Source organism: Oncorhynchus mykiss, chromosome 12 (assembly GCF_013265735.2).
Source record: "Oncorhynchus mykiss isolate Arlee chromosome 12, USDA_OmykA_1.1, whole genome shotgun sequence".
In the NCBI taxonomy this organism is placed as follows: Eukaryota; Metazoa; Chordata; class Actinopteri; order Salmoniformes; family Salmonidae; genus Oncorhynchus; species Oncorhynchus mykiss.
Window position 1 is genome coordinate 27,306,303 of NC_048576.1, and position 13,224 is coordinate 27,319,526.

A 13,224-nucleotide genomic window follows, 5' to 3' on the forward strand; every position below is an offset into this window, starting at 1 on the left:
CTAGGGTGAAGTTAAATATGTATGTTAAAGGGGGAGTAATGTTGTCTTCGGCTTTTGGTAGTAGGCGGGGGTCTAGATCATCACGGCCAGGGGATATTTATTTTTTAACATCAGTTGATCTCAGGGCTCTACACACCTGAGACGGGTGAGAAGGAGAACCTGGAGATGGAGTGCTCGGAACCATTTTGCTTTAACCCACGAAGCATTCCATTTCCTTATGATTTCAGCTTGTTCGTCTGAAAACCAAGGGTTGTCTCTTCCCTTAATTCTGTATTGTTTGAAAGGGGCGTGCCTGTTGTATACATTCAGGAATGCTTTATAGTAGTAAGAAAAGGCTAATTCAACATCAGGGATGAATTCAACTAAATTCCAGGAAATGTTAAAAACATCATGAAAAAAAAAACATGTCTCAAACTGCTTCCAGTTTCTTTCCATGATGATACTGTAATGAATAATCAGGGAGAAAAAGTTGTAGATTCACGCGCAGAGCACGGCAGGTGTTTATTTTGCCATCGCAAAGGGCAGGAATTGTGGTCACAGGCAGGCAATGGTCATACACAGGTAAGCAAACAGGCAGGTGAATCAAAACTAGGCCTGAAGGCTTTACCTGTTTTTTTGCCTTTATTTAACTAGGCGAGTCAGTTAAGAACAAATTCTTATTTACAGTGACAGCCTAGGAACAGTGGGTTAACTGCTTTGTTCATGGGCAGGACAACAACCTTGTCAGCTCAGGGATTTCTTCTTGCAACCTTTCAGTTACTAGTCCAACGCTCTAACCACTTGGCTACCTGCTGCCCTTGGTTCTCACAAACAAGCTAGGAAAAGGATTAGTAGAGTCAAAACAAACAATACCTCACAAAGGCACAAACAGAATGAACTGAACTAAATAAGGGGCTGAAGAGACCAGGTGAGTAACTAACACAGGTGAAATCAATGAACAAAAATTAAAGACAGGGCTACGTTCAAGAACATAACGAAACAGAACACAAGGTTGACTAAGAAAATTAATACAGAACCTTACAGATACATGAAGGTTCTTTAGGAATTTTACCAACCTTTTCAGGTTAAAAATTGGTTGAAAAAAATACAAAATTGCCTGACGTTTTTGTAAATCCAATCAGTTTTCCACATTGATCCAACGTCATCACATAGATTTTTCGTTGTTGAAATTATGTGGAAACAACATTGATTTAATCGTTTTTTCCCCATGGGTTATATCATTAGCAAAAACATGAGAAGCATTAAAACGAGATGGAATGTTGGTTAAAATAAGATGAATCAAAAGGGATTTTAGAGGGCATGTTGTGTTGGCCCAGTCCTCTATATATAATTGATCCTGTAATTGGTTTGCAAATGTTCTTTAGAATAGCAATTAGATTATTCTCAGCATAGATCTGAGGGATTACAGGAAATAGAATAACCATATTATTTTGCATTGTCTCAATCAACAGACAGACCCACATATTAAAAGCTTGTTCTATTCAGATGTCCATTAAGTGGGGGGGGGGGAATTAAAACTGTAATTGAAAAGACGGTTTCATTGAAAATGGATTACTGGAATAATTGTTTTATCAGGATAGCCCTTAGGCTATGAGAATTAATTTGCTTGTATGTCAGACTATTTTGAAGCACTTTTCACATTTATTTTCTGCCACCCCCCTCTCTCTGAACCCAGTGTAAGTGACAGGTAAGATGGCCTGCAGGAGAAGCACGAGCTAGATATGCCTTCATTAACCTGTGTTATGTTCTGTGGTGGCAGTGGCACAGACCAAACACCACCTCTCCTAAACAGCATCACACGGCTATACAGTGATTGAGCTAGTAAAACTATTCTAGTAGCAACAGTGTCCACCTGCTCCAGGTTTTCTGGAGCCCAGTTTCTATGATTACCGAACCAATCTTTTTCACAAGGTTGTTGTCGAGGCTAATGTGTGATCAATCCGTGTCCGTCGCTATCTAGACTCAAGACATGTATGTGCATTTAGATGCTTTTTAATATTCCATACATACAATTAAAGCGCATTTAAAAACGTGGTTTCCAGAGCTCTCTGGAGTAAGTCATGTGAAGGTAAGAAGACACAAGACAGATAGAATATAGCTTAATATGTACAGTAGAGCTGAGCTGATCTCATGTTACCTGCCATGAGAGAGGGAATCAATAATGTGACACCCTGGTGTGTTGGCGTACCTGCCAGAGAGCTCACACCAGAGGTTATCAGCACAGAATAATTAGTTCACGCCTGGATGTGTGAGTTGTTTGTACAAGCATCCGGTAGCTTGCTGGTCTTCTCCTGGATACACCATATTGGATGTGGTTCGTTTCCGTGTCTGTTCACAGTGTTTTAGCTCCAGTTTGAGAAGATGTAGGGCTTCATCTGACAATGAGGATAAAATGTTTCCTAAAAGGACAGAGGAGGATTTATTAGTTGTGGCAATGAAATGAAACAGATTAAAGTCTGCCTGTATTTCCTCTCATTATCTGATAGAGGTAAAGAGGGATAGCCAATATCTACATGCAGCAACAGATGCTGTTCTCATTTGTGTTTATATCCATTTGTGTGTGTGTGTGTGTGTGTGTGTGTGTGTGTGTGTGTGTGTGTGTGTGTGTGTGTGTGTGTGTGTGTGTTTTATACACCATATAGATAAGGAGCTATTCCACAGGGGGAAAGCGATAGACCGAGGGGAGGTGGACATTGGTACCGAGGTGATCCAGGCCATTCCACCCGGTCTGTTCTGGCGTTTCCACATCACCATCCACCATCCTAAGTATGTCAAGTTCAACGTCTCCCTGGCACGGGACGCCCTCTTGGGGATCTATGGACGGAGGAACATCCCACCTACACACACACAGGTACTGTACCCCCTACCTACCTCATACACAAAAGAGCATAACATCCACTCCCATGTAAACGCTCATAATGTAGGCTCTTATGTATTCCCACACCAACCTATACAATGACTGAAACACCCCAACACACGTACAGTTGAAGTCGGAAGTTTACATACTGTACACCTTTACCAAATACATTTAAACTCAGTTTTTCACAATTCCTGGCATTTAATCTTAGTAAAAATTCCCTGTCTTACGTCAGTTAGGATCACCATTTTATTTTAAGAATGTGAAATGTCAGAATAATAGTAGAGAGAATGATTTATTTCAGCTTTTATTTATTTCATCACATTCCCAGTGGGTCAGAAGTTTACATACACTCAATTAGTATTTGGTAGCATTGCCTTTAAATTGTTTAACCTGGGTTAAACGTTTTGGGTAGCCTTCCACAAGCTTCCCACAATAAGTTGGGTGAAGTTTGGCCCATTCCTCCTGACTGAGCTGGTGTGACTGAGTCAGGTTTGTAGGCCTCCTGGCTCACACACGCTTTTTCAGTTCTGCCTACAAATGATCTATAGGATTGAGGTCAGGGCTTTGTGATGGCCACTCCAATACCTTGACTTTGTTGTCCTTAAGCCATTTTGTTACAACTTTGGAAGTATGCTTGGGGTCATTGTCCATTTGGAAGACCCATTTGCGACCAAGCTTTAACTTCCTGACTGATGTCTTGAGATGTTGCTTCAATATATCCACATAATTTTCCTGCCTCATGATGCCATCTACTTTGCTGCAGTCCCTCATGCAGCAAAGCACCCCCACAACATAATGCTGCCACCCCCGTGCTTCACAGTTGGGATGGTGTTCTTCGGCTTGCAAGCCTCCCCCTTTTTCCTCCAAACATAACGATGGTCATTATGACCAAACAGTTCTTTTTTTGTTTCATCAGACCAGAGGACATTTCTCCAAAAAGTACAATCTTTGTCCCCATGTGCAGTTGCAAACCGTAGTCTGGCTTTTTTATGGCGGTTTTGGAGCAGTGGCTTCTTCCTTGCTGAGCGGCCTTTCAGGTTATGTCGATGTAGGATTCGTTTTACTGTGGATATAGATACTTTTGTCGCTGTTTCCTCCAGCATCTTCAGAAGGTCCTTTGCGGTTGTTCCGGGATTGATTTTCACTCTTCGCACCAAAGTACATTCATCTCTAGGAGACAGAACGAGTCTCCTTCCTAAGCGGTGTGACGGCTGCGTGGTCCCATGGTGTTTATATTTACTTACTATTGTTTGTACAGATGAACGTGGTACCTTCAGGCGTTTGGAAATTGCTCCCAAGGATGAACCAGACTTGTGGAGGTCTACAATTTTTTTTCTGAGGTCTTGGCGGATTTCTTTTGATTTTCCCATGATGTCAAGCAAAGAGGCACTGAGTTTGAAGGTAGGCCTTGAAATACATCCACAGGTACACCTCCAATGGACTCAAATTATGTCAGAAGCTTCTAAAGCCAGGACATAATGTTCTGGAATTTTCCAAGTTGTTTAAAGGCACAGTCCATTTAGTGTATGTCAACTTTTGACCCACTGGAATTGTGAAATAATCTGTCTGGAAACAATTGTTGGAAAAATTACTTGTGTCATGCACAAAGTAGATGTCCTAACGGACTTGCCAAAACTATAGTTTGTTAACAAGAAATTTGTGGAGTGGTTGAAAAACGAGTTTTAATGATTCCAACCTAAGTGTATGTAAACTTCACAGCTGGGTATATGCACAGATCCACACATGCACAGATCCACACTACCCCCATGCTAATGAGTGTACCCCAGCTCGTATGCACTTCCTTTCCTCCTCATCCATCTCTCATCCTTGAGTTTCACTCTTCACCTATATTGAAACCCACAATAAATATAATTGATCAAGCAGGTGTGGTGCCTTTATGTTAAGTTTGATCACTTCACCAATTTGTGAATTAGCTACATTACTGTTGGCTACTTACCAGTAGTTTTGTCAAATGCATAATGAGTTGCAATGTATGTAGTTTATTGTTATGGAATGAATGCAGTTAAGGAAATATCTAGGGGAACGTCAGTAAAATGCTTGAACTCCCAAATCACTGCTTCTTAGCATAGATATGATCTAAGATTAACAGTTCAAATCATTCAAGAAATGAAGACCTGTCAACTCAATTAAAGCCTCCTTATTTCTGTCTATTTTGCATACTATTTTGCATATGTAGGTGCATGGATACAGACAAACAATGAATTCATGCTAATTGAAAGGTTCCTTTTAAACATAGACATCCTTTTTGTTCCATAAAGATGCTCATAATCATTATAGTAATCACACTTGGCATATAGCCAGCTAACTGTATGTTGGACCATATTCAAGTCCTGTCTGAGTGGGGCTGACGAATCCCGCACCATCATTAGATGTCTCTGTCAGCCAGGTCAGCTGATTCGGTTGATCCCAGTTCAGTATTTGGCCCCTGCATGCAGTCACGCATATGTTCCCCCGGACCGGCCCTCATTACATCTGCTGATAGAATACCCAGCAGGTCACGGGGCTGAGCACTCAGGGTCACGGTGAGACCTGCACACAAGTGACTCATCTGTCACAAAGCTGTTTCACCGGCCCCAGTAAACCCAGCAGGCTTCCTGCATGATGAATCCTAATAGGATGTTTTAGTCATTAATCTGAGTCAGTCCCCTGGGCGGCACGCACAGTTCAGACTTTTTTTTTCTTCCAATGAGATTTTGTCACTATTGGCGCCGAGGGGATTGTACGGAAAAGACAGTGGCCATTTCCGCTTCAGTGTGACATCATGTGCTGATCCCCGGCTGAAAGTGAATTATGGAGGGGCTGGGATCCCTCCTCTGCTGCTTTGCATCGCTGATGATTTGAAATGCAGGGGCCCGATGGCTACTGTGACCCAGCGGTTCTACTGAATTACAAACATCGTTTTGCTGTTGTTCCGTAGGGGAGCATTTGTTTCTCATAAGAAGAACCTGAGTCGTAGAATGATTCTGAGGCCTGGGGGCATGTCATTGGAGTTTGGGACCTGGCCTCACCCAGCCCTGGGTTTATTATTTAGGACGGGTGGAGGGGTGAAGACAGACGTCCCTCTGAGCCCAGTAGACGGAGAGGCTTTGCTGCATGCAGTCAACAGCCGACAGCAGCGTAATACCAGCCCTGGTCTCGGCTTATCTCCAAGAGCACACACAAACATGAGTGACACTGGTGCAGCTAAGGCACTGCATCCCGCCCAGGGCTACTGTCATATCCTACTCATCTGGTAATCCAGCAGTGCAGCATGGGGGCCTGTCTCCTTATTAAGCTCATCAAGGGCAAAGTCAAAAGGTGGCTCGGGAGCTTTGCATATGGTTAAGTTCAAGTTATTTTAAGATGGATGACAGGATATGATACAGCGCATGATGATTTCATGTTTTGGCCTGTTCCCAGAGATAGATATCCGAGCTGTGATGTTGGAGGAACCCTGATACACCCTGTCAGCAAGGGCATGTCAGTACACCCAACCAGGAGCTTGTGATATCCCAGCTTTTGACTTCCAAACCTTTGCCTCATTTTTAATCTGATTTTTTTCTTTTTCTCCTGCAGTTTGACTTTGTCAAGCTCCTGGACGGGAAACAGCTGATCAGACAGGAGGTTCAGACGGTGGCGGAGGATTCCAACGCCTCTCCCAGGAACCTGATCCTGGCCTCCCTCCAGGAGATGGGCTTCATAGAGTACATGGACGCTGGAACCTGGTACCTGGCTTTCTACAACGATGGAAAGAAAATGGAACAAGTTCTTGTTCTCAGCACTGCCATCGGTAATTGGCTCCTATTGGTGTAAAAAGTAGAATAGGTGCTCCACAGTGTCAGTTACTAATGAAAATTGATGCACCATACAATCATATTCGTGAGCAGTAATGAAGTCTTATAAGAAAAATACAGGACATGTGACATTATTTCCAGGATGTAGTCTGTGGTTACAAAAGCACTCAAAAAGCAAAGCAATTGTAACATTCATACAATAGCTGCAAATAGACAAAAAAAAAACATGTTTTGTTAAGTTTTTTCTCTGCACCAAAAGAATTGTGTGAAACAGGCTGCCATTTTAACATCAAAACGGTTGAGTTCTGTTGCTCGTTGCAAGGTGCTGCAAAGTCTGTCATCCCTAATTGACTGACCTTTTGTCACCCATCTGTAAGCCTCTGCTGAGAGATGAGCCAGTGTATTTCTTCTAATGCTCTCTCTTTCCAGCCTCTCCTGGAAATGCTTTTGCTTTGTCTTTTAAAACCAATTGTTGTCTGAAAGGCAGTGCAAAAATGGTACTGGGTAGTTCTGTACATGTCAGTTTCCTTTTGTCTTCATGCTCATATATCTGTTACCTTATTGTAACCAATGCAACATGTTAGATTATTATGTGTCTCAATGGATGCACAAAGTAAAAGTGTTCATTATACCCTGAGTTTGGCACCATTTTTCTCCTAGGTGTTTCTGTCTAGCCCATGGACGGTTGTGTTGTTTACCACTTTCTCTGTCTGTAGAAACCATGGACGGCTGCTCCACCAACTGTAAGGGGAACGGGGAATGTGTAGCAGGTCACTGCCACTGCTTCAGCGGTTTCCTGGGACCAGACTGCTCAAAAGGTATATTAAGTTAAGCACCTCTGAGATATGTGGGATCTTCCAATGAATTCATACAAATTTAAAGTACATTTTTGTGCATAATGAAAGCTCACATAATATTGGGTTGAAATTGAGTTTTTGGTCAGATAGACCATCATATATATTTTTTATTTTGTAAATCTACCAGTATCAAATTAATCCGCAGAGTAAAGTCTAAATAGTCAAATAACAATGGCTACTTTTTGTATTAAACCTGGTGCTTCGTAGTGGATACTACCAATATTATCAATGCCAAAAGTCACTCTGACTGGGAGTATTTTGATTGTCTTTGAGGATTATTTACAATCTTTGCATTAAATGAGGATAGCAAGCGGAAGTGGGGCTTTCAGATCCACTTTGTGGTCAGTGAGGTCTCTTTCTGCCCAGGCCAACCCGCTCTGGACGGATGCCTTAATCTGTCTCTGCCTAGATCTGAGGTCAGGGAGCCACTGTAGCGAGCATAATGTGTCTATTACTGTTCCCAGTGTGGAACTGGGACATATTATGGAGACTAATGGAAAGGCCAGGGTCTGAAAGGCAGCTTCCACACTGCAACTGTCCATAAACAGACTGACAGACTGGAGGGATGAGAGATCCTGGCAGAAGAGAGAAGGGGATAATGGGAGAATGGAGCAATGTTCTCTCACGTAGCTCTGCAGGTTTCAAAGACATTCTGTAAAATTGTTCCCTATGACTGAGTGCCTATACTTGTAGACTAGGAATATATTATAGGAATGCAGCATGTTAGTGATGTGAGTAGTGTTTAGGCTACACACCAAAGGGTTAAAACTTCTTTGGGATAGCACCCTTTTTTTCAATTTTCACCTAAATGACATACCCAAATCTAACTGCCTGTAGCTCAGGCCCTGAAGCAAGGATATGGATATTCTTGGTACCATTTGAAAGGATTTATTTTGAAGTTTGTGGAAATGTGAATTGAATGTAGGAGAATATAACACAATAGATCTGGTAGAAGAAAATACAAAGAAATAAACAACCAGTCGTTTTCTACCACCATCTTTGAAATGCACGAGAAAGGTCATAGTTATAGCCATCACTCTGGTTGTAATTCCGATAGTGTCCACGAGATGGCAGCAGTGTATGTGCAAAGTTTCAGATGGATAACTTGAAAAATGAGTGAAGAACAGGACTTTTAGTGTCAAGTACCCATGTACATTTGGGCAAATCGTGAATGAGACATTCACATTCATATTCCATTTTTCTGCAAGACTATCGTCAAATCTGTATACTTGGACTTTGATTTAGCTTTCCAAGTATTAGTAGCCATATTATAAGTTCAACAACCAGTTTTCATAACTTCATAATTCTGAATATTCTTATACATTGTGTCCAAAAGGAAAAGGCATGCTGTCGCAAAAGGTTAGCGCCTACATTTTGCGACCGAGACGGGGTTTCCGGATACTCCCGTAAAGCCCAGCTCATTGGCTGTCTAGCTAGCTTTGTTTGACCCCGATTGGTGCTTATTTGACAAAGATACAGTCCTTCAATTGATGGCCACCCGCATCATCGGTGTCGCTCTCTGACCAAATATGGTGTCCTATAGGATATACTACACCTCTAATTAAATAGTTAAGTCTTGTTACCTTCTAGGATCTCTGAGGAATACATATGAATGTGATTTGACTCATTCAAACAACGTTTAGGTTGAGATTTTCACAGATTCCTTTCTTTGCAAATCAGTGGAAATACAAAATCGATCGCATGTGCTATATGGACCTTTTTAGGATATGAAAAATGACATTTTTATAAGCAAACGACACTTCATGTTATCTCTGGGACCCTTTGGATGATAAATCAGAGCAAGATTTCAGAATGTAAGTACACATTTCACCTTCAGAGGTGAATTTTACAAACCTATCGCATTGAAATAGTGTTTTGTTGTTAGGAGCTCTCATTAAACAATAGCATGGCATTTTATCGCAGTAGTAGCTACTGTAAATTGGACAGTGCAGTTATATTAACAAGAATGTAAGTTTTCAGCCGATATAAGACACTTCTATGTACTGACATTTGTTGTTAGTCTAAAATCTGCGATCTTGATATAATGCACTGCATGATTTACAACTGTCCCATTGACGGAACGCTGATCCTTTTGCCATGTGAACATCTCTATTGAATCTATACAGCACTGTACGTTCTGCTCTGATGTTTACCATGAGTCTCCATGCTGCAGCCATTGAGACTCTAAGGTTCCGTTCTTCCTCATTTTGTAAATATCCATTTTCATGGTAAGGCGTTGAGTTCCCACATGGAAAAATACTATAGTATACTATGGTATAAATACTATATTATTCACTGTAGTGTTTTTGCAGACTTTAAGTGAATTCTGGAATATTTACTGTAGTATACTGTGGTATTTACAGTTAACGATAGTATAAATACTGTAGTAAAATCAAATCTATACTATAGCAATTAATGTAGTGTTTTTAAAAATTGTAGTATACTTTAGTATTTTACTGTAGTGGTTTTGCAGACTGTAATATTCTGTGGTATTTTGTCAAGCATTACTGTAGTATTTACTATAGTGTTTTTGTTGTATTATCTTTAACATGGGAGGCTTTCTTCTTGAGGAAACCTACTGGAGAAATAATAAAAGAGCACCTTTTCCATAACCTGTAGGTAGATAGAACTGGGTTCTGAACAGATAGTTCAGAGCTTCTGCTCTTTTCTATAACCTATAGGTAGATAGAACTGGGTTCTGAACAGATAGTTCAGAGCTTCTGCTCTTTTCTATAACCTGTAGGTAGATAGAACTGGGTTCTGAACAGATAGTTCAGAGCTTCTGCTCTTTTCTATAACCTGTAGGTAGATAGAACTGGGTTCTGAACAGATAGTTCAGAGCTTCTGCTCTTTTCTATAACCTGTAGGTAGATAGAACTGGGTTCTGAACAGATAGTTCAGAGCTTCTGCTCTTTTCCATAACCTGTAGGTAGATAGAACTGGGTTCTGAACAGATAGTTCAGAGCTTCTGCTCTTTTCCATAACCTGTAGGTAGATAGAACTGGGTTCTGAACAGATAGTTCAGAGCTTCTGCTCTTTTCCATAACCTGTAGGTAGATAGAACTGGGTTCTGAACAGATAGTTATTTTCCATAACCTGTAGGTAGATAGAACTGGGTTCTGAACAGATAGTTCAGAGCTTCTGCTCTTTTCCATAACCTGTAGGTAGATAGAACTGGGTTCTGAACAGATAGTTCAGAGCTTCTGCTCTTTTCCATAACCTGTAGGTAGATAGAACTGGGTTCTGAACAGATAGTTCAGAGCTTCTGCTCTTTTCTATAACTTGAAGGGAACACAATATATGGTCTACACTTAGCGCGTATGTTTCTCACTAATGGGTGGCACAAATTAGGATATGGGGAGGGGAATGAGCAGGGTAAATGCAAATGAAATATTGTAGTATATACTATAGTGTTTTTGCGGACTGTGGTGTTTTTGCGGACATTACTGTAGTGTTTACTGAAGTGTTTTTTGGTCAAATAATACTGTAGTATTTACTATAGTATTCTATAGTATAATACTGTACAACATTGTATAGTAAGTACTGCAAATGATCGAGGGCTCCTACCTTGTGTAGTATAGTATTCTACGGAATAATACAGTATACTACAGAATTCTATAGTAAGTACTGTAGTATTCTATAGTAAACTGTATTATGTTTTCATGTGGTTGGTGTATAGAGGGGGGGGGGGGTGTTGGAGGGAGATACCGATGCTGCAGCGCCATGCCGCAGCTACTGGAGTTTAACTCAGGTGCCACTTAAGAAAAATTGAAATGCTTGAAAGATTAGGTGGATTTCACAGGAAGAGGGTTTGAGTAGGGGTGCGTGGCCTGCGCCCAGCGGAGGGGAGAGTACTTAAAGCACTACCATCAGGGGAGAGGATTAGGTGACTTCAGCTGCATGCTTATTAGGGAGATATTGGTGATGGGTGAAACCTGGTTAAAACTGGTATATGGCTCATCGCCACTGGGGTCTCAGGGTGAGAGCTGACTAGTACCTTCTAGGGCTGGAATGACACAAACAGCTTCACATCTTGGATAACAACCAGTTTTTAGTTAAGGTTTTGAATGATAACAAACCAAAGTATTTTCTTTCCACCACAGTATTTCTAAAGGGCTGCTGTACTGTCTTTTTTCTTCCAGACTCCTGTCCTGTCCTGTGCAGTGGCAATGGAGATTATGAGAAAGGTTACTGCCAGTGTCACCCGGGCTGGAAGGGCCCAGAGTGTGACATCCAGGAGGACCAGTGCATCGATCCCACCTGCTCCAACCACGGCACCTGTGTCAATGGCATCTGTATGTGCAGCCCTGCCTATAAGGGCAACAACTGTGAACAAGGCAAGGGTCCTATTCTAATAATAATCATTATCACTATTTACACAGGAATAGGGATAGACATAGGATACAGCTGAATTTAGCCTAGCCAAGGGGGTTTGGTTTGGTGCATCCCTTATCCAAGAGTGCAACAACAGAAGCATGCCACATCATTTTTTTTTGTTACCGGAAAAGCCACTCGTTGTTAGTTCAGGGCTCTTAGCCACTAACCAAACCAGTATTCTGTTTGTTGTTGGGTTTTTGACACACACCAAACTGTCTGATAGATTGTCTGATTACTATTTAACCACAGCAACAATACATCCAGTATCCTCCTCTCACATCATTTTAATTATGGAGAGAGTTTTTGTGTGCAAAAACAGATTGATCAAATAGATTATCCTCTACACACACACACACATAGCCACTCCCTGCTTTTCATGCACGTCATGAGGAATGCTTATACATGAAGCAGCCAAATCAATTGATTGTCCTAAGGTAGTTGTACCCAGTGGTAATTATTGGCTTTGTCTGAGATATCCGTGCTAGAGAATAACCTTGAGTCAATGAGCCTGTGACTAGGATCTAGCCTGCAAGCATTGTGGTAATTACTGTGGTTAACACTGCATAGATTTTTCTTTTTTCTTTTTTGTAGTGTGCATTAGTTGGGGGGGGTGGGGTTGTTCTGAAGTGTATCACAACTAAATGTGATCAATTAGCTTCAGACATGTTGTTCAGTCTTTATGAGAATCATGTGTGAAAGCTGCAGAGGTTTCAATGTTATTTTTTGTGGTGGACATGTTTTGCTCACGGTGCGATGGGTTCTCAGTAATAAACCATTCACTGCTTGGACACGATGTTCTCGAAAGGTTGCAGTGACACTGTTAGAATACACACCACAGAAGTACACAGACAATGTGTTAAATCAGCTAGATGTGATGGGGATGTTTTGTGTCAGGACCTACCCATAGAGGAAAGGTGTGATGGGGATGTTTTGTGTCAGGACCTACCCATAGAGGAAAGGTGTGATGGGGATGTTCTGTGTCAGGACCTACCCGTAGAGGAAAGGTGTGATGGGGATGTTCTGTGTCAGTACCTACCCGTAGAGGAAAGGTGTGATGGGGATGTTCTGTGTCAGAACCTACCCATAGAGGGAAGGTGTGATGGGGATGTTCTGTGTCAGTACCTACCCGTAGAGGAAAGGTGTGATGGGGATGTTCTGTGTCAGTACCTACCCGTAGAGGAAAGGTGTGATGGGGATGTTCTGTGTCAGTACCTACCCATAGAGTCAAGGTGTGATGGGAATGTTTTGTGTCAGTACCTACCCTACCTACCAATAGAGGAAATGTGTGACAGGGATGTTATGTGTCAGAACCTACCCATAGAGGAAAGGTGTGACT

At 41.6% G+C, this 13,224-nt stretch overlaps 1 protein-coding gene across 1 annotated transcript in view; it reads left to right on the top strand.

The window, feature by feature from the left end:
• Positions 1-13,224, top strand: part of tenm1 (teneurin transmembrane protein 1) — a 244,532-nt gene that overhangs the window by 123,245 nt on the left and 108,063 nt on the right. Inside the window, exons 7-10 of the mRNA XM_036937297.1 lie at positions 2,643-2,851; positions 6,437-6,650; positions 7,371-7,472; positions 11,654-11,848. Coding sequence (XP_036793192.1) covers positions 2,643-2,851; positions 6,437-6,650; positions 7,371-7,472; positions 11,654-11,848 — 720 coding nt within the window. The remainder of the gene's footprint in view (positions 1-2,642; positions 2,852-6,436; positions 6,651-7,370; positions 7,473-11,653; positions 11,849-13,224) is intronic.